General features: G+C 57.5%; 1 protein-coding gene across 1 annotated transcript in view; it reads left to right on the top strand.

Annotated features, from left to right (window-relative positions):
• The window catches only part of LOC119103062 (chondroitin sulfate proteoglycan 4), a 40,373-nt gene extending 12,932 nt beyond the window's left edge, over positions 1–27,441 (top strand). Inside the window, exons 2-14 of the mRNA XM_037226512.1 lie at positions 195–337; positions 964–2,245; positions 2,306–3,130; positions 3,174–4,136; positions 4,171–4,851; positions 9,514–9,706; positions 15,050–15,211; positions 19,456–19,702; positions 25,194–25,371; positions 25,628–25,762; positions 26,232–26,405; positions 26,671–26,966; positions 27,129–27,441. Of these exons, the coding sequence (XP_037082407.1) occupies positions 195–337; positions 964–2,245; positions 2,306–3,130; positions 3,174–4,136; positions 4,171–4,851; positions 9,514–9,706; positions 15,050–15,211; positions 19,456–19,702; positions 25,194–25,371; positions 25,628–25,762; positions 26,232–26,405; positions 26,671–26,966; positions 27,129–27,441 (5,592 nt within the window). The remainder of the gene's footprint in view (positions 1–194; positions 338–963; positions 2,246–2,305; positions 3,131–3,173; positions 4,137–4,170; positions 4,852–9,513; positions 9,707–15,049; positions 15,212–19,455; positions 19,703–25,193; positions 25,372–25,627; positions 25,763–26,231; positions 26,406–26,670; positions 26,967–27,128) is intronic.
• The last annotated feature ends 202 nt before the right edge of the window (positions 27,442–27,643 follow it).

The raw sequence follows: 27,643 nt of genomic DNA, 5'->3' as shown, positions 1-27,643 counted from the left end.
ATTATGCGGGGTGTACAACAATGATAGTGATGACTCTCGCGCGCTCCTCGCCCAGCAAACGACACATCACATCCCACCATAATTACACCACATCGCACCACATCACATGGGGCTGGCGTTGCCAGCGTGGCCCCAGCACCTCCACCTGTCCCCGGCCACAGTCGCCGCTCACTCGCCTCGCCGGCTGGTTCCAGGTCCGGATCAACCTGGGCGCCGGTGAGGGGGAGGTGACGTCTCCTCCCGACCGCCGGCTGGACGACTTACTCTGGCACGTCGTCGACGTGCAGCGCAAGGACGCCGACGTCGCCCTCACCATCGACGGCGTACACGTCAGCAGGTCAGCTGCGGGCCGGGTCGGCCAGCGCCCGCCCGGGGACCGCTCGGCGGCCACCGAGTTGAGGCGCTTGGCGCTAAAACCGGCTAATGAAGCCAGAACGACTCGCGCCGGGCGGATCTCCTGTCACTGCCAGCGAAATGTATGGCTGGGGCCGCCTTTCGTGTTGAATTTTCCAAGCGAATTGGCTAATATATTGTTTCGTGCTGGAGAGGGATGAAAATTGCAGGCACCGATGATTCGTTATAATACTTTGTAAGATATTGCATAATGTGCCGCTGTTTGCTGGGTTAATTATAGCCAAAGGTCAACGGCAATCGATTTCACGATAACGCACGAATATTCGGATAATTTAAACGGCATCGCAGATACGCACAGCACACTGTAAAGTGATCTCCGATGCCAGTAGTTGAATGGCTGCATGCATGAATGGTTGCGATTGCTTGTCGATTCAGTGGCATGCTACAGGCATTTCCGATTGCATTGTTGATGGAAACCGCTTGAGCGTTAACTTGCAGAGAACCAGGCAATGCTCGTTATCGTGATAACATCGCAAACGTGCGCTCCTTAACCATTAATTTAGCATCGCATGCCGACAGATGGCTCTCACGAGTCCTCGTCCGTTTCAGAATAAAGCTCCCTGGTCGCTTCTACGAGCTAAACATCCACTACGGCGTGTTCATCGGTGGGATGGGCGACTTCTCAGAGATCTTCTTGGGCCTGCTGGACAACTTCCGCGGCTGCCTGCACCAGGTCCGCTTCAACGACGTGCCGCTGTTCCCGACGGCGCGCGAGCGCGGCACCGCCTTCGGCGTCACCTGGGGCTGCGACAAACAGTTTGACGCCGACGCCGACGTGTCGCTGAGCTTCGTCGGCGAGCACGCGTTCGCTATGCTGCCGCCGCTGCTGCCGCACGCCGGCGGCACCCTTCGGCTCGACCTGAAGACGGCCGCCGCGGACGGCCTGATCGTCTACAACGACGCGGGCCGGCGTGGCCGCGACCACGTGATGGCGACGCTGCGCGACGGCCGGCTGCGTCTGAGGCTGGAGGCCGGCGGACGGCGCGTGCAGCTCGACAGCAAGGTGGCCGTCAACGACGGCGTCTGGCACAAGGCGCAGCTGACGGTCGGCGTTGAGTACGTCGAGCTGAGTGTCGACCAGACGCTGACCAGCGTCAAGCCCGACAACGGCACCAACTTCCAGGCATTCGCGTCAAACCTCTTCGTCGGCGGTCTGAGCGAGAAGAACCGCATCCGTGCGGCCAAGCAGGGCATCGAGGACATTCCGGTGGACCTGCGCGGCTGCGTGCAGAACCTCTTCGTCGACGACGTGCTGACGGGCCTGCCGAGCGTGGTTGAGAGCCTGGGCGTGCAGGCCGAGTGCGTCTGGGAGTACCCGTGCCTTCGCGACCCGTGCGTGTCCGGCGGCGTGTGCGTGCCGCAGGGCGTAGCCGAATTCCGCTGCGACTGCGAGCAGCCGGTGTGCGTGCGTGCCGACTTCACGAGTCAGTACGGCGTGTTCACCGACGCGCGGCTGCCGGCCGGCCTGCAGCTGCTGTCGCTGTCACCGCTGGCGGTGCTGGAGGGCGGCGAGGCGCTGCTCACCACCGCCAACGTCCAGCTGGTGCTCGACTACGAGAAGTACGGCGTGCGTGACTCGGGTGTCTTCTTCCACGTGCGCGAGCCACCCAAGCAGGGCGTGATCAGCGTGGATGTGTGGCGGAGGCCGGACGAGTCCGTCTTCACGCTGCTCGACCTCCTCTCGGACCGCGTGCGCTACCTGCACGGCGGCGCCGAGAGCGGACAGGACGTGGTCGTGTTCGAGCTCGAGCTGTTCGCGCGCGCCGGCTTCACGCTGCCCGCCTACCTGCAGGCGCGCCACAAGTTCGTGCTGCACGTGGCGGTGACGCCGGTGAACGACCCGCCGCGGCTGCAGCTGCCGCCGGGCAACGCCGTGCGCCTGGCGGCGGGCACGCGCCGCACGCTGGGCGCCGACGTGCTGCACGCCCAGGACCCGGACAGCCGGCCGCGCGAGCTCGTCTTCACGCTGCTCAGCCCGGCTGAGGTGGATGGCCACCTGGAGCTGGCGCGCCGGCCCGACGAACCGGTCGACTCGTTCACGCAGGAGCAGGTGGACGACGGTCAGGTGTTGTTCGTGCACGGCGGCGGTGGCGGCGACACGCGGCTTGCGCTGCGCGTCTCCGACGGCCAGGCCACCAGCGAGACGACGTTGCTGCGCGTGGTCACCTTCCGCCTGGAGGCGGTGGCCGTCAACAACACCGGCCTGCGCGTGACGCATGGATCCAGCGCGCTCATCACCACCGCCAATCTCAGCTTCACCACCAACGCGCAGGACGAGCAGGTTGGCATCAAGTTTGTCATCGTGAAGCAGACGCAGAGCGGCAAGGTGCAGAAGCTGCGCGGTAACGGCCACTGGCAGCCGACCAGCCACTTCACCATGCGGCACCTGAAGCGGCGCCGCGTGCGCTACCGGCACACGACAGGCACTCCCGACCATGACGGCTTCCGCTTCCAGGTGGTGCTGCAGGACGCCACGCAGCCGGCTGTGCACGACTTCCGCATCCAGTTCCTCACCGTCTCGGTACAGCTGGTCACCAACCGCGAGCTGGTGCTGAACCGCACGCAAGAGGCGGCCGTCACGCGCGACTTCCTGTACGCGGAGCCGCGGCCGTTCCCCCAGCCGGCAGAGAACCTCTCCTTCGTGGTGACGTCGACGCCGCGCTTCGGTGACCTGTTCCGGCTGGAGGGCAGCCCGGCGCGACGCCAGGCGCTGCCAGTTGGCGTCTCCTTCTCGCAGCGCGACCGTCGACGCCGGCCGCGTAGTCTACCGCCTGCACCGCAAGTCCTACTCGGCGTTCACGGACCTGTTCCGCTTCCGCGTGCACATCCCCGGCTTCGAGTCACCCGTGCACGAGTTCAACATGCGCCACGTGCCGCCGGCGCCCAAGGGCATGATCTCGATCAAGCGGATCGAGGTGGGCGAGGGAGACGCAGTGGCCATCATGCCGCGGCAGCTCAGCATCGAGATCGACGGCATTGCCACCGTGTTCTACAACGTGACGGAGCCGCCGGCGCACGGCGGTCTGCGCGCGGCCGGCGAGCGGCGCGCCGCGCTCGCGCACTTCACCTCGCAGGACATCGCCGCCGGCCGCGTGCTGTACGCGCACGACGACTCGGAGAACCCGAGCGACGCGTTCGGGTTCGTTGCCACCTCGCTTAACCCGGACGACGACTTCCAGTACGTGGGCGTTGCCGAAGTGCTGGTCGTGATGCGCAACGACAACGCGCCGCGGCGCACGGCAGCGCGGCCGCTGTACGTCGTTCGCGGCGGGCGGCGCGCCGTGCGCCCGGCGCAGCTCACCTTCTCCGACCCGGACCTGTACACGGAGCCGTCCGACATTTCCTACACGCGCCGCGGCATCCCCAACGGCGCGCTCTACCTGCACCCCGACTACAATACGGAGGTGTTTGGCTTCACGCAGGCCGACATCGACGCTGACCGGCTGGTGTTCCAGCACGGCGGCGTCGACCGCTCGCGCGTCGTGCTCTGGGTGTCAGACGGCGCGCACTACACGACCGGTGTGCTCGAGATCGCCGCCGCCGAGCCGTTCGTGCGGCTGAACGGCTCGGCGGCGCCGCTGACCGTACCACGCGGCGACTCGCAGCAGGTGACGGCCGACCGGCTCCGGCCTGAGACCAACGTCGAGGTGGCCGACGAGAACGTGCGCTTCCACGTGACGGCGCCGCCGCAGCGCGGCCGACTACGCGTGCGCGGTGAGCCGGCCCGCCGAGTTCTCCTTCCAGGACGTGCAGCAGGGTGCCGTGGAGTACGAGGCGAGCGAGGCGTCGGGCGCGCAGGACTCGGTGGGATTCGAGGTGCGAGTCGGGAAGCTCGCCTCCAACGGGTCGCTGAGCTTTCGCATATACCCGGAGAGCTACTGGGAGCCGCTGCGCGTCGTCAACAACCGGTCGGCGCTGGTGCCCGAGGGCGACATGGTAACAGTGTCGCAGTCGCTGCTGCACGTGATGCACCCCAACGTGGCGCCCGGTGACATCCGCTTCACCGTCACGAAGGGCCCGACGTACGGCTTCCTCATGCTGCGGGGACCCGACGCCCGGCCCAAGGTCGTCACCTTCGACCAGGCCTTCATCAACGACGGCAACCTCACCTACGTGCAGTCGGTGGCCAACGCCACAGAGGACCGCTTCGTCTTCACCGTGACCAACGGCATCGTCAGCATGTCGGGACTGCAGTTTGACGTGCTGGTGAAGTCGCGCCAGGTGCGCCTGGTCACGTGGAACCTGACGTTGAGCGAGGGTGGCCAGGTGGCGCTCACGCCTCGCGCGCTCACCGTCGCCAGCAGGTACTACCGACAGCGCGTCAGCGGCTTCAGGGTGCTCGAGCCACCGCGCTCCGGCCGCCTCCAGTTGGCGGAGCAGCACGGCCACCAGCTGTTGCGCTTCTCCAGCCAACAGCTGGCCGACGGCCTCGTGCGGGTGAGTGTACCGGCCTCGTGAGCCTGAGTGTACCGGCCTCGTGCGGGTGAGTGTACCGGCCTCGTGCGGCTGAGTGCAACAGCCTCGTGCGGGGGAATGTAACGGCCTCGTGCGGGCGAGTGTGGCGGTATTGCATTGGTCAGTGTGGCGGGCTTGGGCCGATGAGTGGGACCAGCTTGTTTGGGTGAGTATAGCGGACGTGTTCGGATAAGTGTGACGAGTTGGAGAGTGTGACATGGTTTTCCGTACGAGTATGACGAGGTCGTGTGCCTTATACCGCTGTGTGTGTGGGTGTGCTCCGAACTTGAAACTTAGCGAAGCTTTTTGTTGTCCTTCAAATAACTCCTGAATCTTGCACGTTCACTTATCCCCTGTCGGCTGAATGTCCCGAAAATCCCGAAGGCACTCGCTGTTCGCCGCTATCAAAATCCATACACGTTCCGGCAAGCTAACGTGTCATGCCATTTTCGGCTTCAAGCGCGACAAAGGCACTGAGTCCGGATGTGTTCCCAGCGCTGGACCAGGTTCGCAGTAAATGGAAGAGGGGCCCCTGGGTTCACCGCCGGCACGCGCCAGGCCGACTTCCAACAATGGACGGCGCTCGGTTGGTCCGGACGGCGGCTCGCGAGCCGTTAATGAGATCCCGTATAGATTTATCACCGGAAGGGAGCTTCTGACGAAGCTGCCATTCTACGATAGCGCCGATGCCTTTGAAGCCGCACGACGCCGAAGAAATTGAATTTATGTCGTTGAGATAAAAATCTTCAGCCGAGAGACAAGGAGTTCAGTTCGCAGAAAATTTGGCCAGATGCTGATTTGTGTAACTTTGGAGATGCTGGGATGTTGCTGCGGGCGAGCTGCTAGCTCCATTGTAGCTAACGTCGTTTTTTGTTTGTTTTTTTCTTAGTGTAGCTAGATTCGTCGTATTTCTAAGCTTAGGTGAAGGAATGTCCACTCAGGTTAAATCAATGTTAAGCTTTGAGGCGAGCGGTTTCACCGTATGGCGTAAGCTGTTGGTCAGAAATGCACAGGATCACTTGATTGCACGATGAATCTCTTTCTGATGCTTAGACAAACGCGGCCTAGAACTCCGTGCTTTTTTACATTGCGAACTTGTTTGTTGCGTGATATGCATTAAACAGTATCTTTCTCACACGTCAGACATAGGTATGACATGTCACGGAAATGAGATTAACGCAACAATGTTCGAGGAATGGATTGGTGGCGGAAACTTAGCATGGTTCAGAGTTTTGCTCGCTGATGTGTTTACGTGTGGCAGACAGACCGAGTATTAAGGCTGCAGTTAAAGGCGTAGGCATCTTGTTATTTTTCACATATCCCCAATGTCGCGCCTGATTGTGGCGTGTCCGTCAGATGTTGGATATCTGTTGGATCGAAGCGTGCCGCCCGTGTGTCGTACAGCCGGCGCTGCCAGGACAGAAGTCCAGCGTGTCCCGCCGTCCTCTCGCTGCCGAAGTCGAATGTAAGGCCTGTCGGCCCAGTATTCGGCGGCCTGTCCGACAGGCGTGTGGCCTGCACCATGGCCAAGACTGATGGCCCGTGCTGGCTCGAAGAGTCCCTGGTGTCACTTCACGACCCTACCCTCCCCTCGCCAGCTATCTCGTCAGGGCTATAAACCCGGCGCCGGGCCGATGCAGGGGTGCAGTGCGTCGCTCGCCGTCGGCCGTCGGTCCAAGTTTGCCAAACTTTAAAGGTTAATGGCTGTCGAGCCCGTCCACCCCCGACAAACGGAGGCTGGTTATGAGATCTCACCGACAAAAGAGTGTGATATAATCTGGGATCATCAAGCGCTCACGGTAGAAGCAATATACTCCGATTGTCATATCTGGCGGAAGGATAACATGCTTCAATACCCATTCTTCTCAGAGGAGCACTGTTCAGCACCTGATTTTACCTCCATACAACTTCAGCACAGAACTTAACGCAGAAATTAACGCAAAACTCTACCTCGACTTTTAGCCGCCCCAAAATGGCTTGGCATGGAAATATTTGCACGCGCTCACCTGTCGAAAAGGGCTGGTCTTCTCTCAATGGCCCTCGATATTTCACCTCTGTTATGACATCAAAAACAATTTTTTCATATTTGACTGCCTGGTAATTAATTCAAACTAACCATTTGTTTTTTACGATCTAAATGCAAGCTTTGACCCCGTCCTGCTTTGTAAACGGGGTTCCGCCGCATGTAGTTATGCTTCTACGATTTCACATGAACTATAAGGCGGCAGGACACGAAGCGATCGGACATTTTAGTAATTGTCAGTGACTAAATAGTTACCCACAAAACCAGAGATAGTTTGGAAACGATGCTTTGCACTTTAGTACGGTGTCGTCATTGCGTACAGAGAAAAAGAAGGAAAGAAGACAGGACCCCAGAACCTGGGAAAGAAGGCGAGGCCGCATAATATGAAATGTCACGGGCTTTGACGAAATAACAAATGTTGATATAATTGGGGCGAGCAATAGCATACCCTTTACTTTATTCCGAAGGTTAGTTTTGCTATTGGTTGAGCGTACATGCGATGCCAGACATTGTCATCCTAGATCCGTTGGTTGACTTCTTGAGCACTGAGCTTGCTCCGTCTGCTGTCTGTCTCACGACCATTCATTTCAACGTCGCCAAACAGATGTGGATTGAGCATTGCTTATGTTATTCATCTTTCGTCATCTGCTTAAATTTTGTCTGGATCTAGTAATGAGTCATCAGCACATCTGCGCCCTTGTACTAATAACGTCCAAATTGGCATTATAAGCTGCAATACCGGGAAGTTCTACTAATGAGACGAAATGAACTTAGCACATTAGCCCAGATTAATGAGTCTGAAGGACGTTTCGACCCGCTAAGCGCTAGAGGATACCAGCCTTCCCAGTAAGGTCCACAACTGTGCAGCTGAAAACGCCTCGAACTGGACGCGCGTGCTTCTTTTGGACGCATACAAACTCGACTGAGCCTTTGCTGTTGCTGAACTCACAGACGAGAGCTGAAGCGGCCTCCCACCGCGGCCGCTGCTTCCGGCGCGCTAACGGTCGCCTGACGGCATTAGCGTCGGTCGGCGCGGAATGCGTTCGTACCCGGGCCAATTCTGTGGGACCATCTCCCCGGAGGCTGCCGGCTTTATTGGGCCGATGTGTTTGGCATTGGACGCCGAGCACGACGCCGCGCCAGGCCCGCCGTCCTATTGCATGGGGTTTGGTGAAATCGGTCGCCGCGCCGCCTGCGAGTGGTGAATCTGTCTGGCGCCGGCTGCCGAGTCTAGTGAATTTGTCTGGTGCTGGCTGCTGAGCCCGAAGAACCCGTCTGGCGCCGGCTGCCGAGTCTAGTGAATCTGTCTGGCGCCGGCTGCTGAGTCTAGTGAATTTGTCTGGTGCTGGCTGCTGAGCCCGAAGAACCTGTCTGGCGCCGGCTGCCGAGTCTAGTGAATGCGTCTGGTGCTGGCTGCTGAGCCCAAAGAATCTGTCTGGGGACGGCTGCCGAGCCTGAAGACTCTGTCTGGTGATGGGTGTCGAGCCAGGTGAGTGTGTCTGGTGGCAGCTGTTGAGCATGGTGTATATGTCTGCTGCCAGCTGTCGAGCCAGGTGAGTGTGCCTGGTGGCGGCTGTTGAGCCCGGCGTATATGTCTGCTGCCAACTGTTGAGCCAGGTGAATCTGTCTGATGACGGCTGACGAGTCCGGTAAATCTGTGGTAACAGCTGCTGAGTCCGGCGTATCTGTCTGGTGCTTGCTGCTGAACCCAGTGAAACTGTCTAGCTGTCTGGTACCGAACTCGGCGATCCTGTATGGTGTCGGATATTGTTTATGGTGTGGTGTATATGTCAAACGTCGCGCTCCGGGCATGGCAAACTTGACCTCCGTCGGGCGATGCTCACAACGCATTTGATCTTCCTGGTGTTGCCTTAACGGTGCTGCAGCCGCGTTACAACGCCATTTGAAGGCTTGTAAACGTCCCATTTGACCCCTGTGGACCGCTGCGTCCTTTGAAGACCCTTGACGCTGAGTCTGAGCACAGCTATTCAGCGTGAAGGTCAGTTCTTGCCGGGTTTTAGGGCATTGCACAGCGATATGCTCGCCACGTCGTTCTCATACTCGTGCTGACAATTTCGCTCTTCCCCTACTGTAGCCATAATTCATCGGTGTTCTAAATCGCTAGGTTCCTAATACTTTCTCAGGACCTCTTCCACCGACTCGCCGCCTCACATCCACAAATTGTAATAGGCAATGCCACCACCTGCAACGGAGCGCAGCTGCGCCATGCAAAGCCTCACTACACCGCTCCCGAGCATCTTCCGCCCTAACCGTTACCACGCTGATACATCGCTCATTGTGCCATTGTACACGTTCCCGAAGGGCCGCGGGTAAGGAACAGGTAGTGTCAGGCGCTTTGACCCTCTCATACGTTCAAGCGACGATGTTAACCGTTATCGTTAAGCATCCGTTCTTTCATCACCGTCAGGGCTCTGACTTGATCTGCCGTTTTCGACAGACCCATGACCTGAGCTGACCTCTCGTTACCGTCAGATCCCTGACCTGACCTGTCGTCACCGTCGGACCCCTGACCCGACCTGCCATCACCGTTAGGCCCCTGACCTGACCTGTCGTCACAGTCAGACCCCTGACCTGACCTGACCTGACCTGACCGTTTTCAGTATGTGCACAGCGGGGACGAGTCCCGCAAGGACTGCCTGACGCTGGTGGTCAGCGCTGACTCCAAGACGTCAGCTCCGGGCCCGCTCTGTTTCGTCATAACCGGCGTGAACGACCATCCGCCCAGCCTCGTCAATAACAGCGGCTTGGTGGTGGTGGAGGGAGGCGCCGTGGCCATCACCACCGACCAGCTTGGTACGTCCTCGGTCAGCTCAGTACGTCCTCGGTCAGCTCGGTACGTCCTCGGTCATCTCGGTACGTCCTCGGTCAGCTCGGTACGTCCTCGGTCATCTCGGTACGTCCTCGGTCAGCTCGGTACGTCCTCGGTCAGCTCGGTACGTGCTCGGGCAGCTTGGTACGTCCTTGGTCAGCTCGGTACGTGCTCGGTCAGCTCGGTACGTCCTCGGTCAGCTCAGTACGTCCTCGGTCAGCTCGGTACGTCCTCGGTCAGCTCGGTACGTCCTCGGTCAGCTCAGTACGTCCTCGGTCAGCTTGGTACGTCCTCGGTCAGCTCAGTACGTCCTCGGTCAGCTGGGAACGTGCTCGGTCAGCTTGGTACGTCCTTGGTCGGCTCGGTACGTGCTCGGTCAGCTCGGTACGTTCTCGGTCAGCTCGGTACGTCCTCGGTCAGCTCGGTGCGTGCTCGGTCAGCTTGGTACGTCCTCGGTCAGCACTGGATCTGCCCATTGTCGTGCATTCCTATTACATGTGTGGCGACGAATCATGCGGAGGCGACGGACCTGTGTTATACGCGGCGGCCGCTACCTCGCGCGGTGCGCAGCGCTCTGGAATACAGATGAAAGTGGTGTAATCTCGAGGGCGCTAAAATGGTACGGTGCCGGCGCGTGGTTTATTGAGGTGAACGACTGAAGTCGATGAATAGTGGGTGACCTCATGCCACCACCGTCGTGGGACGCTCCTCTTAACTCATCAAAGTCGTGGTCCAAATCTGATAACGTTTTTTTCGTGGTGGCCTGCTTTCTCCAAGTCTTATTTAGTTTCCTGGGGCGCAAAGTTCCCCGTCTGCGACGAGCGAGCGTATTATTGAGGTTGTGGAGGCTGTTTGGAGGTGCACGGCACGCTAGGCATCCGCCGGCTGTTTACTGCCGAAATGTCTTTTTTATGAGCCGCAAATCACGCATGCTGGATTAGCTAGGATATTTGAAAAACTTTCGACCAGAACATGTTTTCGCAATCCTTTTAAATCATTTGAAGGCAGATGAGTAAAATGAGTGTACTTTAGGACGCCATCTCGCGGGATCGTCGGTGGCTGATGCCCGCCGAAAGCAGCGTCTGTGTTTTCGCCTCTGATGGGAACTTCTTTCCGGCGCTCCGGCGCGTACGACAGGCCAGCCCGAACAAAAGCGTCGCCGGGCCGCCACATGGAGAGCTTTTTGCGAGAGGCATCAAAGAAAACGATTCTTTTCACACATTGTTTGGCGACGGAAAAATATCTCCACTCCCCTCTGCTTTGTCGCGCGGGGCCAACAAATTCCCGCGTGGCTTCTGCCTCAGTCAACGCGTCAAGTTTATCGATCACTGGCGACTTGCAGGGTCAAAAAGTGGAGGACAATAGACTGTTCAACTTGGCATTGATGTACGAACATTCGTGCTTTGCACTGATGTATGAACATTCGTGCTTTGCATTGATGTACGAACATTCGTGCGTGCACATGAAAAGCATGACAGGACACGAGCCGAGTTAAGTACTATCCTTAACAAACCATTGGCGTAAACTTTGTTCAATTTCTTTGCCCAAGTTTTCATCATTCCTCATTTTGTTCAATTTCTTTGCCCAAGTTTTCATCATTCCTCATTATGTCGGCTTGGTGTGTTAATTACATCATATCACTATAACGACTCCATCTCAGCCTCCATAGCGACGTTTGCCTCGGCCTTTAGCGCAGCATATTGAGCAGTCACTTCACTCTGCCGCGCCCTGCCCCCGCGCCACCCAGTGGAGCAGAAGTGGCTCCGATTATGGGCACTGTGTCGCGCCGGTAATTGGGCCATTCATAGATTAGTAGGCGCGTCGGCCGCAGCCGCCAGCTGATTTGCATGCGCTATCGGCGCCCGGTTAGCGCGACGGGATCGAAGGGTGGTGCGCCGAGCTGTCGGAGGCGGTGCGCCGAGCTGTCGGAGGCGGCGCGCCGAGCTGTCGGTGGCGGCGAACGTGACTCGCCAGGCTCTCGGCGGGGGCGAACGTGGCGCGCCAAGCTCTTGGTGGCGGCGAACGTGGCGCGCCAAGCTCCTGGTGGCGGCGAATGCGGCGTGCCGAGCGGAGAGCCCAACGGCAGAGGGCGCGACACCAGGCGGAAAGCCCGGAGCGCGTGACCCGGACGCAAGACCGAGACAGGGTGGAGCAGAGCGCAGTTCGCGGGGCCGTGAGCACGGACTGATGAGGCGCTGTTTACATGCGGGCGTGGTGGTTAGGTAGGCTGTACCGCATTGCCCCACGGTCTGGCGGGTCGGGCCAGAAGAGCCGGCCACTCATCTGCAGTGACCGACTGGCGCGGCAGTGACTGGCGGCAGTGACTGACGGCAGTTACTGGCCGCGTCCTGTGGCGACTGGCAGGCTTCTCTTGTTGCACTGTGCTCATTACCTGCGTGGTGACCGCTCGTAAGCGTGACGTTTCAAGTCAGCCTTGTGTGCGCAACCCAGATATCCACAATAGCATCTCGGCGTTAAGAAAGGCATCATTCAAGAGTATTGATGCTCGAAATGAATTGGGATGGGAGCTTTGCCGCGGGTCAATCAGCTTAGGGTGCCCCTAATGCTAGTTTCTCATCGGATTTCATGCATTTCAGTTTGCAGAAGGTACTTGGTTTGGCCTGGCGGAATCCAAATATCACCTCACAGTGCATTTTGTTCTCGAATTGTTAGGATTTACTTGAGCAGCGCATCTAATCTGAGAGGGCTCTGTCAAGTTGGGAGGGCCGGGCTGCAAGGTCTGTCTGGCAGTAAGACGAACGGGCGAGCGGGAAAACTAACTGAAAAACTATGCACCCATAATCATAGCATAACACCTTAATGTGCAACATCTAGGAGGAATGAAGGGCATTGTACAAGGACCACGATCATTAAAAATGGTATGACGGTCGGACGGAGATCATTACTCTTTTCTGATGTTCCTGCGTATGCGTAAGCAAATACCGGCAGCAGCAGAGGATTTCGATCACTGGGCTCCGGACCGCTGCACCAATCGCCCCCGCTTCCCGTGCCCAGCGATGAATTCGAAAGCCAGCCAAAGCTATTCATCTCCAGATGGAGTTATCTTCCAATGAAGCTATCAGATCTGCATTATCTCTCCGAGAGACGAGCCCCCGCCCCCTTCGATGGGCCATCTCGAGAAGACACAGACGCTGCGGCTGCTGGCCCGGCCTCCGCCCCGCAGACTCTGACCTTCTGACCCGTCGGTCGTGCGAGGTCAGCCGCCAGTGACGCACGCGTAAGGGCGCTGGGGCTTCGCGCTGTTCCGCAAACACGTGCCTGCAAAAATCTAATCATCAACGAGGTGATACCGGAATACCGTTGTATGCCGCGTTTTTCTTTCTTGGTCATATGCCTCCAGGCACACCACTCAGTCTCTCTAACCTGTATAGTTTTGAATTATGGAATTATTGACTCCGTTGAACGTTTCGGGCCTCCCTTACCCCCTCGTCAGCCCGTGGAGTCCCTGGCTGGCGCTGGTTGGACCGTCACTCGGGTGGGCCGTACTAAGCGCCCGGGCGTCTCATGCGGTGTGGCGCCCGCCGTCGGCTTCGACGACACCCCCGCTGGAGGGGGAGGGGTGTCGGCGTCGCTGCCGGCGAACCAGCCGCCACTCCAAACGCCAAAATGTCCCGCAACTTTGCCCACAGATTTCCTCGCCGACACTTATGTGAGAGGCGAAGCGCCACCGCCGCAACGGTGGAAACGCTAGATTAACACGACATGGTTCGAATCTTTTCCGCTGCGCTTGAGGGAAAAATATTTTCCTCGTGCGTGTGTGAAGTGGGTCGAAAGGGAGGCGACTTGGCAGCAGTAGAAAGTGGAAAGTTATTCTGTACCGTCCTTCAGTCACGACTCGCGCAGTCGTCGGCAGTTGGCCGTCTTTGTCTTGCAAATACTAATGCCTCGGTTGGAGGTCTGTTTTCGGTTCCGCTGCTTGTTGTTTATTTCCGGTTATGAGCAGGATGTAGCATGACATGATATGTTGGTTGGATTGGCGTAAAAGCGGAACGCTTGAATCTAAGTGCCTCCGCCTGAGAAAATTGAGCAGTCCTCACCGCCAGCGAACCAACGACCCACGGCCCAGTCTCGCGACCCACCAGCTGAGACCGGCCAGGCGTGCGCCGCCGCCCCAGCCCACACTTACAGTCGTCTCCGGCCGGCGGCGTACACCGCACCTAGTGACGTCACTAGGTCATCCCTCAGGTCCCTGCGTTCGTTGGAAAATCTCATGCGAATCGTTTGGTTTGACTAAGTTATGCCTGGAAGCTACCCGCGTAATTGTCACATCGTCACCTCTCAGATCAATATTGAGTTGTTTACCTTGACTCAGCTCGCGTAAGATCGGAATTATACGGTTTTTTCATGCAGCATTGAAATTCTGGTCTTATGGTAGAGGGAACGGCTTAGAACATGACATTTTTGGTCTTCATGTGAATGACCACGCCAGTAAGGTGTTGTTTAAGTTTGAATTTCGATCATATGGGTATTGAGTCTCGATATTCGTAAGATGTTTCCAATCCTGGGTCCAAAGCTGCCATGCACCGGAGGTGTTGAGCAGCGCAGCAGTGTCGGTGCATCTGCCGTTTGAAGGAGCGTGAAGACTGAAGGGACGGCACCGCGAGCGGGAGTCGGCCCTTCTCTTCTCGCTTCTAATGATACGCAGGGGTTTTGGTGTGCTGGGATTCTGTTCGGAGGCAGTGTGGGTATCATTAAATTGCGCGACGGCCGTCGTGTTGCGGGCGCTCGCGTTTCTCAGGTAGAGCGGCGATAATGTTCGTCGGCAATTGGTGATACACACAACTTGCCATTTCAAACAGTCCCAGCACCATCCTAGCCTGTCTCCTTCACACCAGCAAGACAATCAAGCTGGGGAGAAGTCTGGCCCAGTCTTGTGAGTCAAGAGCTGAAATCGGTATTGACCGTTGATATGCTGTAGCACTGTGACATGGCTGCCCTTGCCAAGATTCTGCTTCCAAGCCAGAGAGGCGCATTGCCATGCCCGCCGCCTGATGTGGCATGCCTCTCTTTGTAACTGCGGGGTCGGCTGCATTACTGCGATTGCATTTTTTGCAGCCCAACTTTCCTGGAAACTGATCGCCTTCCCATCGGAAACAAAGTCCACAAACCCCGTGATTGATATAGCTTGCCATTGGCTGAAGAGGACGCGTGAACGCAGTCCCTGTGTTTTTTCACAAGCACTGTCATGACCATCATTTTATGTTGTGCAGGCACCGCCCTCAATGTTGACTTTGACCTGCTTTGCCAGCGCCGCGAGGTGCAAGCGTGCTGTGGACCTGGCGCCCTGACTGCACCTTGCCCTGCAGACGCGGTGGACGCCGACCGGCCGGCAGTGGACCTGACCTTCTCCGTGACCCGCTCCGAGTGCGGCAACGTCAGCCTCCAGTCGGAGCCGGGTGTGCCGGTCTCCAACTTCACGCGCAGCCAGCTGGCCGGCGGCCAGGTCATCTTCAGCCACACCCAGCCAGGTCAGTGGACACCCGGACCTCCTGTCACGCAGTCAGCTGGCCGGCGGTCAGGTCGTCTTCAGTCACACCCAGCCAGGTCAGTGGGGACCCGGACCTCCTGTCACGCAGTCAGCTGGCCGGCGGCCAGGTCGTCTTCAGCCACACCCAGCGAGGTTAGTGGGGACCCGGACCTCCTGCCACGCTGAGGTGGGTCAGCCCGCCGTCGCCGGCGAGGCTCATTGGTGGAGAATGTGTGTGACAGGCGGGCGGCTGCCAGCACAACTTCCACTTAAATTGGCGCAATGCTAACATTCGAGCTGTCATTAAAAGCTACTAGTTCAGGCCTCTTCGCCACAGTTCAGTCTCTTTCGCCTGCTCTCGGTGTTCTTTACGCCCGCTTCAAACAGCCGTGCTGGACAGAATGGGATCGTTATGTTGACATTTAAAACACTGAGAAACATAAAATTACTATTTTGCGATAAGTCAATTTGATAAGGATTAGAGGAGAGACGTGTTAATGACACTCGTAGCAGCAATCACACAGGGATGCATCAAAGGCATACACACAAAGCACAACCCAGGAATATAGCAAAGGCACACCTGCAAAACACACACCTCAGGAATATATCGAAGGCGCGCATACAAAACACAAACCTCAGGAATACACTAAAGACACACATACAAAACACATTTCAGGAATACATAAAAGCCACACACAAAACCAGCCTCAGGTACACAACACACGCACAAACACACATGTTCATCAAGTTCCAGCCAAATGATGGCACAGTTCACACTTGAAAAACGTAAGTGACAGAGCGCGAAATTCCGGAAGTGAACCATTCTAGAGCTCAACGACACTGTACAGATAGCACCGTCTACCCGCCTCCAATTTCTCTTTGTCCGATACCCAAGTGAATGAGTGCTGTTCCGAAACACACTGAAGGATCAGAAGAAATGCTTCTCGTTAGTCCAGACACCCAGATAGGTCGGGCTCAATGTCATAGCATTTTTCCATAAATTTTGTAGCATGGCTATAGCCATTAGTCAGGATATTCAGCCAGGTCGACTCGACTCAGGTCTGACTTTGGGTGGGAACACCCAGCGAACAACGGAAGCCACCAAACACCTGGCCGAGTGGGCAGAATTAGTCGTGGCTTGGAGTTCCCGAACAAAGCCAGCTTGTTTCAAGGTGGGGTCTGTAACATCCTTATGAACCGAGACCCCCTGGGGGGGGGGGGGGGTAAGAGTCGAAGCCACCATCCAGTCGGCACCAACCAGTCGGTCGGAGCACCCAGCCTGTCGGTCGGAACACCCAGCCAGTCGGTCGGAGCACCCAGCCAGTCGGTCGGAGCACCCAGCCAGTCGGTCGGAGCACCCAGCCAGTCGGTCAGAGCACCCAGCCTGTCGGTCGTAAGCCCCCTTGCCCGTTGATCATAGGCCCCCGCTGGGTCGGGTGCGCCGCGCTTCGGCCAGCCCTCGAGGCACCAGACGGCTCCTTCGCCGCCTCGAGCCGACTAATTGACCGCTTTGGTGGGAGGCGCTCCTCTAATGAGATATCGGAATTTACGGCACTCGTTCACCGGCAGCATCAGAATGCTTCCCGGACGGGGCCGACCCGGCCGCCAGCCGTCATGTTACGGGCGTGTCCTCTCGCCCTGGTCCTGTCTGCCGTCGTACGTGGTCGCGATCTTCCAGAGCGCAGCTGCTCAAAGCTGGCCCTCAGCCACAGCCGCCAATGACACGGTACAAGCAAGGCTTCCTACGTGAGTAGTAACAAATTCTGTCAGCGACTTATTATTATTAGGTTGAAGCCCTGGTAGCAAGAAGCTGGGCGACGGTGCACAGTTTAATACAGACTCCACTACCCCAGGCCGCGCCCGTGTCTCTTGACACCGTGCCGTTATCGCCGCGCCGGCTGCGGCAGGAGGGCAGGGACGGTGAGGGTATGGGCTCGATTGGCCGGCGCCCTCCCTCGGGTCCCATCTGCACAGATCGACGAGCGAGCGTGGCCGGCTGGCGGCATTGTCCGAGAGTATTGACGGCCGACAGTCGAGCAGGCACTGCGTCTCAGTCGCCCTTGGCGGCCGGGCTCAGAGGCGGCCGCCCGCAGCTGGGCCATCTGGCCTCGGGATGTGATGGCCACACGGAAAATGTCAGTCTCGCAGGCGTGGCTGTCGATCTGGGCAGCTGTCAGATCTGTGATTCGGTCGCCGCCTGATGTATAAGCAAGCCGCCGCGGTAGTGCGGCTGAAGCAGTCCACGGTGGTTTCGGTAGCCCTTCTCACTAGTTCCTCCATTTGGTTAGACTATTCCGCCACCATCAGTCGTTGATATCCTCACCAGTCTCACGCGTCTCTGCCAGCAATTAGTTTTTGTCGCCTTTCTGCTCTCCACGGCAATATGCCAACCACACTTGGAAGTGAGCCGCAACAGTCTCTTGATCTTGGTCCGTCTTCCGTACCTTTGTTGTCTCGCGTGTTCCGTCAACTCGCGTGGTTCCGTCGTCCACTACGTCTCAGTCGTGCCGTGGCTCTGTCAGTCTCACGTGTCTTCGTCGTCTCCTGTACCGTAAGTGTCCCCATCGTTCCGTTGCCTTCGTCCTCCCCGTCGGTCCCTAGTGTATGCGTCGTTTGCCGTGATCCCTTACACCGTTTGTAGCGCACCCCCTTTTTGCCATGCCTGAGCCCCGGGCGGGCGAAAAGTGCAGGATGTACGGACCTAGTGGCCCGGAAGAGTTGTTTGAGCTGTCGATCGCGTGTGCTGGAATAAATTCACAAATAACTGTTCGATCGAGACGCACTCGAAGAAAAAGCACTGGTGCGAAAGACGCATTCTTGCTTGAGGTAAACCTTTCGACCCTAACATTTTCTCGAATTCAGCATTCTGTTCAAATAGCAATTAGTGGAGCACATACATCACATCACAAGCAAATCAAGAAGAATAAATCGTGGCATGGAGTTATGTACAGAAGCCTACAAAGAAATGATCCCTAGCGTTAACTTAGTTCCATCGACGTTGGTTTTAGCAAAAATGTTACAATCATCATGCCAAATGCGTGCTAAAAACGGACTGATTCAAATTTGATCCACGCGTTATGATGTCTTGCCTTGTGTTGTACAATTAGTTTTTTATCCCGTCATTTCCCATGCCAGCCACCGCTCGCGCTCCCGCCATCCGCGTTCTGACGCTGGGTACTGTCCGCTGCAAGCGTAGAGCAAGTTTAGGGGGATGGGGAGCCATTGGTGGGAGGGTAAGCGAAGAGAGGTGGTAAAGCGCAGAGCAAGTTTAGGGGGATGGGGAGCCATTGGTGGGAGGGAGAGCGAAGATAGGTGGTGAAAGGCAGACAACTTCCCATTTGGTTACGCCTGTCTAGAAATTCTCGACAGTAATAGAACCAGGCTTATTCTAAGATTGCACTCTAGACCCGCTGTTGGCCGACCGACGCGCTTCCTTGGCCGACCCACGCGCTTCTTTGGCCCGGGTGGGGTGGTCCACGCCACATTTGCGTTAGGGGCTATAGAAAGATAATGTTAGAGAAATACGTTCACGTTCACGTTGTTAGAGGAGGCCCGATTAATATCGTTAATGCGTCGTGTGTATATACTGAAAGAAGCATCGATCGCTGTTGGTCTGGTGTGCGCTGATTCTTGTTCCCCGCGAACATAGCGAGCTGACCTCATCGCTTTTCTCGTGCTTACTCGTTTTTCCTTGCGCCTTGGTCACCTTCTGCGGACGTCCATCCGTCATCTTCGTCAGAGCCCGTGTCTGGGTCGTGTCTGGTGTGCTCTGCGTCCCCGGTGGCCGTGTCTGAGTCGTGTCTGGTGTGCCCCACGTCTCCGCTCCTACCTGCGTCGTGTCGTGTCTGGTGTGGCTTGCGTCTCCGGCGCCCGTGTCCGGTTCGTGTCTGGTGTGCCCTGCGTCTCTGTCACTACCCGTGTCCGTGTCGCCTCTGGTGTGTGGCCTGCGTCTCCGGTGACCGTGTCCGAGTCGTCTCTGGTATGGCCTACGTCTCCGTGACTACCTGTGTCGTGCGGTCTCTGGTGTGGTCCGTGTCTCCGGTGCCCGTGTCCGGGCCGTCTCTGGTGTGCCCTGCGTCTCCGTCAGCACCTGTGTCCGGGTCGCCTCTAGTGTGCCCTGCGTCTCCACCGTGTCCGAGTTGCCCTGGCGTGCCGCTGCGTCTCCGGCTCCTCAGCCGCCCCTGTTCGCCGACAGAGGCGTGCCCCTGCGTCTCCGGCACCTCAGCCGCCCCTGTTCGCCGGCAGAGGCGAGCCGCTGCAGTCTGCGCGTCACCGTCAGCGACGGCGTCCACCAGACGCCGCCCGAGAGCTGCTCGGTGCGCGTGGAGCGGCTGCGGCTCCAGCTTGTCGCCAACACCCAGCTGCACGTGTTTCCCATGATGCAGCAGTCCATCACCAAGGGACACCTGCTGGTGCGCACCAACGACCCGCGCACCCCGCGCACCATCACGTACTCGGTCATCAGGAAGCCACAGCTCGGCAAGATCACGAGGTGGGTGCGGGGACGCTCGCTGTACGGCGGCGGCGGGTTGACGCCGGTCCTTTGACGCTGATGGTCGAGATGACTTGGGTTGATTGAAAATTTCGAAGCTAGTCGATTCGTGAGAAGTTTCAGCCAGTTAAATAACTTAGCAAACAAATAAACAAGGTTTTGCGACCACTGAGGTGGAGGCACTGCTTGCCGACGGATTTGCCATCAGCGATAGAGATTTGTTCATTGCATAGTGGGCTTTAAATTGCGTGGCTTTCTTGATAATTTGTGGACGGTTCGGTGAAGTATTTTGACAGATTTCGCAAAGCCACTCCAAGCGGCCGTCCCTACTTCTGAGACTGATCCAAAAGGAATGGGTGATAAATCGTGCATGTTGCCCTTTAGTTGACAAGTGGAGTGAGGACGGCGTCCATTTTGAGAGCACGCGCTAATTTATTCGGCAGCGTGATTTCTTCAATGCCAGAATGAGCAGTGACTATTTTAGTGAGATACCGTGACCTATATGCAGTGGCTGCAGTGACGTAGGCAAGGGGGCGCAGGGGGCGCCTGCGTTTTCTCCCTTAGGTCCTGAGGGCCTCGAAAGACCTCTCAGGACCACCGTTGGGACTGCCCTGAGTCGATGAGGACCTCCATGTTGGCCAGTTTCCACCCGTACCGGACAGTGGGCTCCGTGTCGGCCTGCGCCTAAGAGCCCATTTCCCAAACAAAAACAAAGCAGGAGACCGCGGTTAAGATTAGTCAGGGCCGTTGAGTGCACTTGAGCCCATGTAGCGGCCAGGAGCCCTCATTGCCTACCACAGGGTTCCGTGTTGGTAAGAGGCCCGAGTCGGCCAGAAATAGTGTTCGAGGGGGCCCAAAGAGTAACCCGATGGGCTCTTCGGGACCGACGATGAAGGGCACGAAGGGCTTGCAGCAGGTCCCATTAAAGATCCGGGCCTGTAGGGCTGTGACCTTGAATGCCAGATAGAGGAACTCTTTCACCGATTGAGGACCCCATGGCACAATACAGGTCTCTATTTAGGCCAGAGACCACCAACGCCGAAAAGTTGGCTCCGTGTCGCTCCGAGCCCTGGGGGTCCATTTCCCAAGCATGGGGGGGACCGGGACCAGCGGTTTGCATAAGTCGGGGCCCCTGCAACAATGAGGGGCCCTTGTGGAGGTTGGCAGCCCCAGTGCCCGACAAGGGCTCCGTGTCGGCAGAGGTCCCAAGTCCGCCAGTGGAGCATTTGCTTAACAGGGACAGGGTCCGGAATTTCGGTGACAGGTGCAGAGGGCCTCTTGCTGACAATCTTTCCCCTGTTAATGCGAGGATATACGAAAAGTTATAATGAGAGCCCACAGTGAGGAAATGCGAGGGAAGGACAATGCTTCGATTGTGTCCCCAAGATGTCAAGGGTCCTTCCAACCCATTTCAGCCAACGGACCGTTAAGCCGAACTGGAGTCTGTGCTGCTTATCTAACCAACTGCGGCGATAAGGGATTCTGTTGAGTCAACGAGGGCTTCCACGCTGGTAGAGATGGCCCTTAACACGCGCCCGGGTGGTCGGCTAGATACCCTGCGCTCGGGTGAGGGGGTCAATTTGATCCCTCCCTGATCTCGGGAACTCAGAAAGCTAGAGACACCAAATTTACAGGGTGTGTTGACTTGTACGTTAACTCACTTAGGTTAAAGTTTCAGATTCCTAGGTCATGACCTAAGGGTCAAAAAGGTCAAACAAGGTCAAGTTCCAGGTTGGTCTCCAAAGTGCCCCAGAACGTAGATAACCGTTTCTAAGCAAAATGTTACATTCTTATTAAGGTCAGTGACCTTGTTTGGCCTTTTGAAGGTCAAGATGACCAAAATCATACAAGATTGCTTTGAGTTTTGCATTCGACTAAGCGACAAAGATTACGCTATGTTCCTAAGACAAAATGTTGACCTGGGTCATTTCAGGCCAATAGCCTGTTCTGACCTCAAAGAAGTCCATGGAAGATGTATAATGTGGTTTCTGCTATCAATAAACTCGAAATGAGCACCAGAAGCTATCCCATACAGCAAGCCCCAGAGTAATAAAACAGGTTGGTTTTGACCTTGACGTGACCTTCATACCTGATTTTAGGTCAATATAATTTGCTCATTCAACTGTTGTGTTGTCTAAAAAAGCATCTCAGAGATGCATGGCTTCGTCCAACATTCCGTTATTGGATGAGATCGGAGGATTCCCTAGAAATTGCCTTCGCTGAAACCCTGGCCTGACTTTGACCTGCCATAGGTCAGCGAACTTACAAGGTACATCTAAATTGTTGATGCCAAACGATCCGCTATTCAATTTTGGACAGCTATGCAAAATTTGGCGCGGCTACGCCGCGCCGTTCGGAAACCATTCTGGAAAACCTTCGGGGGAGGGGTCAATTTGATTCCCACCCCACCCGAGCCCGTATCAAACTCTTGGCTGGGGGCGATGATGTGACCGTTAGTGTTTTATCTACGAGCCTATTTCCCCCCCCAAAAAAAAATGTGGGGTTCTCATGAGTATTCAAAATAATGGATGGAATTGAGGTACGACACGAAGAAAAGGCCAGTACATCTTTGCCTGGGAATGTTCATTTTTTTGTAGAACCAACTAGTGAAACAAACTGCATGAAGCGTTTTGATCAGGCGCGCAAGACAACTTGGGAGCAAGAAGAGCTATGGTCGGGTTGCACTTTCAGTAAAACTGAACGGTGTTGTCCGCTGCAGGCAATACCGGGCGGCGAGTGCCAGCCGCGATAACATGTCATCAAGTACTGTTTTGAAAGAATTTCAAAATCAGTTCTCATTGTTAAAGATTTGGCTAGGGTTCACAATGCATCTTCATAGTATTGAGGATGTATCTGAACAGATAAACGGTTACAGCAGCCCGAAGTGTACGTTTACTCTTCTAATCCATTACCAGATTTCAGCACCATTTCGCGGTGTTGTAAATGCTAATCCGTTGCTATCCGTCAGGACTGCCTTCCAAACATGAGAATTGATGTCCTTAAGGGTTTTAAGGTACTTTCCTCAGCTACTAATTCCCTTCCGCCCGTTGGCCGCTGCCTAGTGTTAGCTGCAGGGCCGATGCCGCGTGGCTCGCGGAGACCGCGACGTCGGGCGCCGGGGTTCTGTTTTCTAGACTTACCTGCGAGTGCGCACGTTCAGAGCTATGATGTTACATGTTTTTACAACGAATGCATGTTTTGCGGACCGCACAAAGTTGCGTTGGGGGGGGGGGCGACTTTTAACCATCAAGTGGCCCTTTCTTAACCCAGTGCCCCCCTCTCTTGCCAAGGCTCTGGATGCGCCCCTGCCGGGCCGGTACACCTCTAGCTCATGACCGCCATCCGGCATCGGCTGCGGCGCGCCGACTGACATCAACTTGTTGGCGACGTTTGTCGAGATGCTGTCGATACTGCTTCAGCTATGCCGTCGGGCTTTGGAGCTATGAAAGCTTGTTCCAATGGCATCCTGCGAGAACAATAATATTATCAAACTGCCGCACCGGCGTAAATGCGACGGACCGCTCAGTTAAGTTCCCAGTGGAAATTCTTCTCGAAAAATATGTTAAACAATAACCCGCCTACTTCACATGCATTTGGGTGAGGTAAAAAAGTTTCGAGAAAATGGTGAAAATGTAGAGTTATCTTAATTAAATTGACCGTCCTCCACTTCGAAGTGATCACCTTGTGCAGCGATTCATTACCCCCCCCCCCCCCCCACACACACACACAAATCTTAGGCTGTGTATGGAGACTCTGGAAACCTTGTTCTTTAAACGTGTCAGCCACGACCTGCGGCTCGCGCGGGATCTCCTTCATGTACGGCGGACATCCAGATTCTTTATCTCCTCCGCTGAAATAGCGACCCTCCAGCTTAAACGCTATCTTTGGGAATGGGAAGAAGTCACAGATAATCAGATCCGGTGAAGAGGGTGGGTGCCAAGGCGACGACGGCGTTAGTGCGTCCAAAAGACTCGCTCGTTTTCGAAGCACTGTAGGTATTCGAGCTGTCACGTGGAGCATCTGGCACCCAATATTATTCTTCAGACAGGCAGATTGGGAACACGATTTGAAATATTCTTGATTTTTTAACAGCCGCGAGTTTGTGCGCCGTGAATCTGTGCTCCAAGGTCAGACCGTCAATTGCCAGGTCCAACTACACCGCTCTAAGGCGTCTCAGCGAGAACACTTGGCGCAGACAATCAGGACTCTGCCGTTATTACGATTAAACGCTCCAGCACGACAGCGCACACGTTCATAACGCGCTGAAAACACTGAGTTTTTTTGGTATCACCAATATCATCGTCACTTGTTACCCGTCTTGCTCACCGGACTTTGCTCCTTGTGACTTCTCGTTCTTCTCCAAGATAAGGTTCGAGTTGGTGGAGCGACGTTTTGACACCGCAGAGGAAATACAGAGCAAATCGTATATTGTGTTTGCTACGTTTAAAGAACGAGCATTTCAGGATTCTTTCCAAGCACGGCGGGGGGCGCTGAGACCCGTGCATAGATACACTGTGTGGCTGCTTTGACAGGGATGGCGGCCAGATTTCAATTGGATGCGTTATTCGTTTTTTAAGGTTAAGTCCCGGAAGTTATGCTCGCACTTGACGACGCAGACACCCATTAAACGGGCTTGATGAGCCGAGACGCCCGTATAGCTGGAATAGCTCTGCGGACAGCACTGAATGGTACCAAGTGGGCGAGACGGCAAAAGCCCTTTGCCTTCTACCGATTAACCCATCTAGGGTCTGTCTAGGACTTATGTATATGTAACTTTGTGCGGTCACAAAACATGCATTCGTTGTAAAAACGTGTAACATCATAGCTCTGAACGTGCGCACTCGTAAGTAAGTCTAGAAACAGAAACCCCGGCGCCCGACGTTGCGGTCTCCACGAGCCACGCGGCATCGGCCCTGCAGCTAACACTAGGCAGCGGTCAACGGGTGGAGGACAATTAGTAACTGAGGTAAGTACCTCCGAACCCTTTAGGACATCAATTCGTATGTTTGGAAGGCAGTCTTCAGATAGGGTCTGTCTAGGGATTTTGTCGAAACGAAAATATGGGAAATAATACGGGATCAGGAACAATACTAGCTGCGTATACAATTACGGTGAGAATAGTGACGAACATGGGATATCTCACTGCCAGAGAGCATTTAGGAGATCCACCGAGGGCAGTGCAATTTCCCGCATTTTGTCGTTAGCTTGTTAACAGTTCAAATTCTTCAATAACCCAATGCAGTATCCATGAGCTCGCTTCTGTGGGCACCAAGCGCTGCCTTTGCTGGGATACCGAATGCCTCAGTGACCTTGTATGTACAATTCTGGCTCCCAGCAATCTGCTGTACTGTATGTACTGCTCTGTACTGTATGTGCTGCCGTGTACGCGTGCTACACACGTCCTGGTGCCAGTGCTTTATTTTCAGTTGCACAAGTGATATACCTTGCGCTCTACAGCCGCTGTCCTCTCTGACTGGCGCTACTCCTCCAGGGAGCAGCCGGACGGCAGCACGGCCGAGATAAGCTGGTTTACACAGCAGGAGCTAAACCGCAGCCTGGTGCTGTACGAGCACCGGCGGCCGCTGGGCGCGCTCTCGGCCGAGGACAGCGTCGAGCTGCGCGTCGAGACGCCGCCGGCCGAGCCCCTGCGCCGCGTCCGGCTGCGCATCGCCTGTCTCCGTGACGACCACGAGCGGTGGCGGCCTGCAGCGCTACGTGGACAGCGCGCCGCTGCGGCTGCCGGAGGGCGGCGCCGCGCCCGTCACGCGCTTCCGTACTCGACGTCGGCGGCGTGGCCGAGTTTCTGCGCGGTCACTCGGCCGGCCAGGGCGCGCCGGACGTGCGGCTGCGGCTGACGTCAGCGCCGCCGGCACGGACAGCTGCGGCTGGACGACGGCGGCCGGCTAGACGCCCCGCTTCACGCAGGCGGACATCAGCGCCGGCCGGCTCTCCTACCGGCACGACCACTCGGACACGCGCGCCGACAGCTTCGGCTACAGCTTGTTCCTGGCCACGCCCACCTCGGACGTTCTGCTGTACAACGGCACTGTGAACGTGACGGTGACTGCCGGTCAACGACCAGAAGTTCCGGCTGCAGACGACTGCGCCCGGTCTGACGGTCGTGCAGAAGCAGACGGCCGCCATCGGGCGGGACAACCTGCTTGTCACCGACCCCCCGACAACGCACCGGCCGAAATCCTCTTTCACCATCATCAACGCCCAAGCCGTGGCAGTGTCTTCTTCAAGGAGACGCCGCACGTGCGTGTCAGCAACTTCTAGCCAGGAAGACGTGGACCGCGAGCGACTGCTAGTACGCCTCAGGACGGCTCGCTTGGAGCCGACCAGTTCTACTTCAGCGTGTGGGACGGCCAAGCACAGTCCGCTCGTCACCGGCTTCGGCATCACCGTCGTGCCCGCTCTCGCTCAGCATCGAGCGTAAACGAGCTGGTGCCGATCACACAGGGTAAGAGTCGCGTGACGCTCGACCCGCAGCACGTCTCCGCCTGAGACGAACGGTCGGCGCGACCAGGTCGTGTTCAACGTGACTGTCGAGCCGGCGCACAGGCCGCCTCTTCGTAGGCGCCGACATCGTCAACACCCTTCACGCAGGCGACTCGACAACGGCCGCGTCGCCTACATGCAGATGGACCTGAGGCGCCACAACGACTCGTTCGTCGCCTCCGTGTACACCGAGTTCAACGCCGTGCGCAATGAGACCGTTCTCGGTGGCGAGCCGGCCGCTGGTGACGCTCGCGCCGCTGCGCTGCGCGCCGGCCGCGCAGCGCTGATCAGCCTGGAGTGTGCTGAACGCCTCGGAGCTGGCGCTGCGCTCCGGTGGCGATCCCCGCTACCGGCTGCTGCGGCCGCCGCGCCACGGCCGCGTCACGCAGATGCTGCCGGCCGGGAGGCGGCGGCGCGCCGCGCGCGCATGGAACGTTACCTCCTTCACGCACGCCGACATCACCCAGAACATCATCTTCTTCGTGGCGGCCGACGCGTCGCTCGAGGGCAACGAGACGCTGGCGGACGCGGTACGGTTCGAGCTGACGGCGAACGGTGTGCAGCCGGCGCGGGGCAGCCTGGCCGTGGAGCTGGTGAGCGCCGCGACGCTCGAGGCCGACAAGGCGCTGCCCGGCGTCAACTCGGTGGTGGGCCGCGACCGGCCGGCCGACGCGGCCTCCTTCATGCGCAGCGACTACGTGCTGGTGGCGGGCGTGGTGATTGGTGTGGTGATCACTTCGATCCTGCTGCTGATCGTCGTCAAGTGCGCCACCGACCGGCGACGGCGCGCGGCGCGCAAGGCGCGCGACCTCGGCCAGACGCGGCTGCAGGAGCTGGTGCCAGCGGCCGAGAGCCCGCGCTCGGCCAGCCGCGCCTCCACGCCCGACTTCATCAACTCGACCCTGCCGCGGCCGTCCACCATCAGCACGCTGCCGCGGCCCGAGCCGATGGCGTCCAGGCCGCGCCTCTCAGCCAACGGCAGCCTGCCACGGCCGCGCTTCCTGGAGCGGCCCCGCCTGCTGGAGCCCGGCTGGCCGGAGCGCGACGTGTCGCCGTGCGTGCCGCAGTGCACGGTGACGCCGCTCTACACGGGCGCGCCGCCGTCCGAGCTCACCTACTCGTACGACGTGGACACGGACCGACAGTTCTGCGACGACGGCTGGAGCCACGACGGCTCGGAGGTCAGCGCTAGCCAGCCGAGTAACCCGATCCTGCGCAAGAACCAGTACTGGGTGTAGTCGCCGGCGGGTCGGCGACGGGCGCCGGCTGGGGTCCGGCCGATGTCCTGACGCCGGGGTTACGCTGCGCTGGACCGGGACGGCGGGGGGTCAGTGGCATCTGCCCGCGACTGCAGCGGCCGCTCGCCGGCACGTGGGTCGGGACCGCACGTGACGCGGCGACAGCGCCGACCTCGGGGCCAGCTCAGGGCTGAGCCGGGAC

This window comes from Pollicipes pollicipes, unplaced genomic scaffold (assembly GCF_011947565.3).
Source record: "Pollicipes pollicipes isolate AB1234 unplaced genomic scaffold, Ppol_2.1 Scaffold_5724;HRSCAF=6776_pilon_pilon_pilon, whole genome shotgun sequence".
NCBI lineage: Eukaryota > Metazoa > Arthropoda > Thecostraca > Pollicipedomorpha > Pollicipedidae > Pollicipes > Pollicipes pollicipes.
The sequence above is the reverse complement of the archived record's forward strand: the minus strand, read 5'-3'. Positions and strand labels throughout refer to the sequence as shown.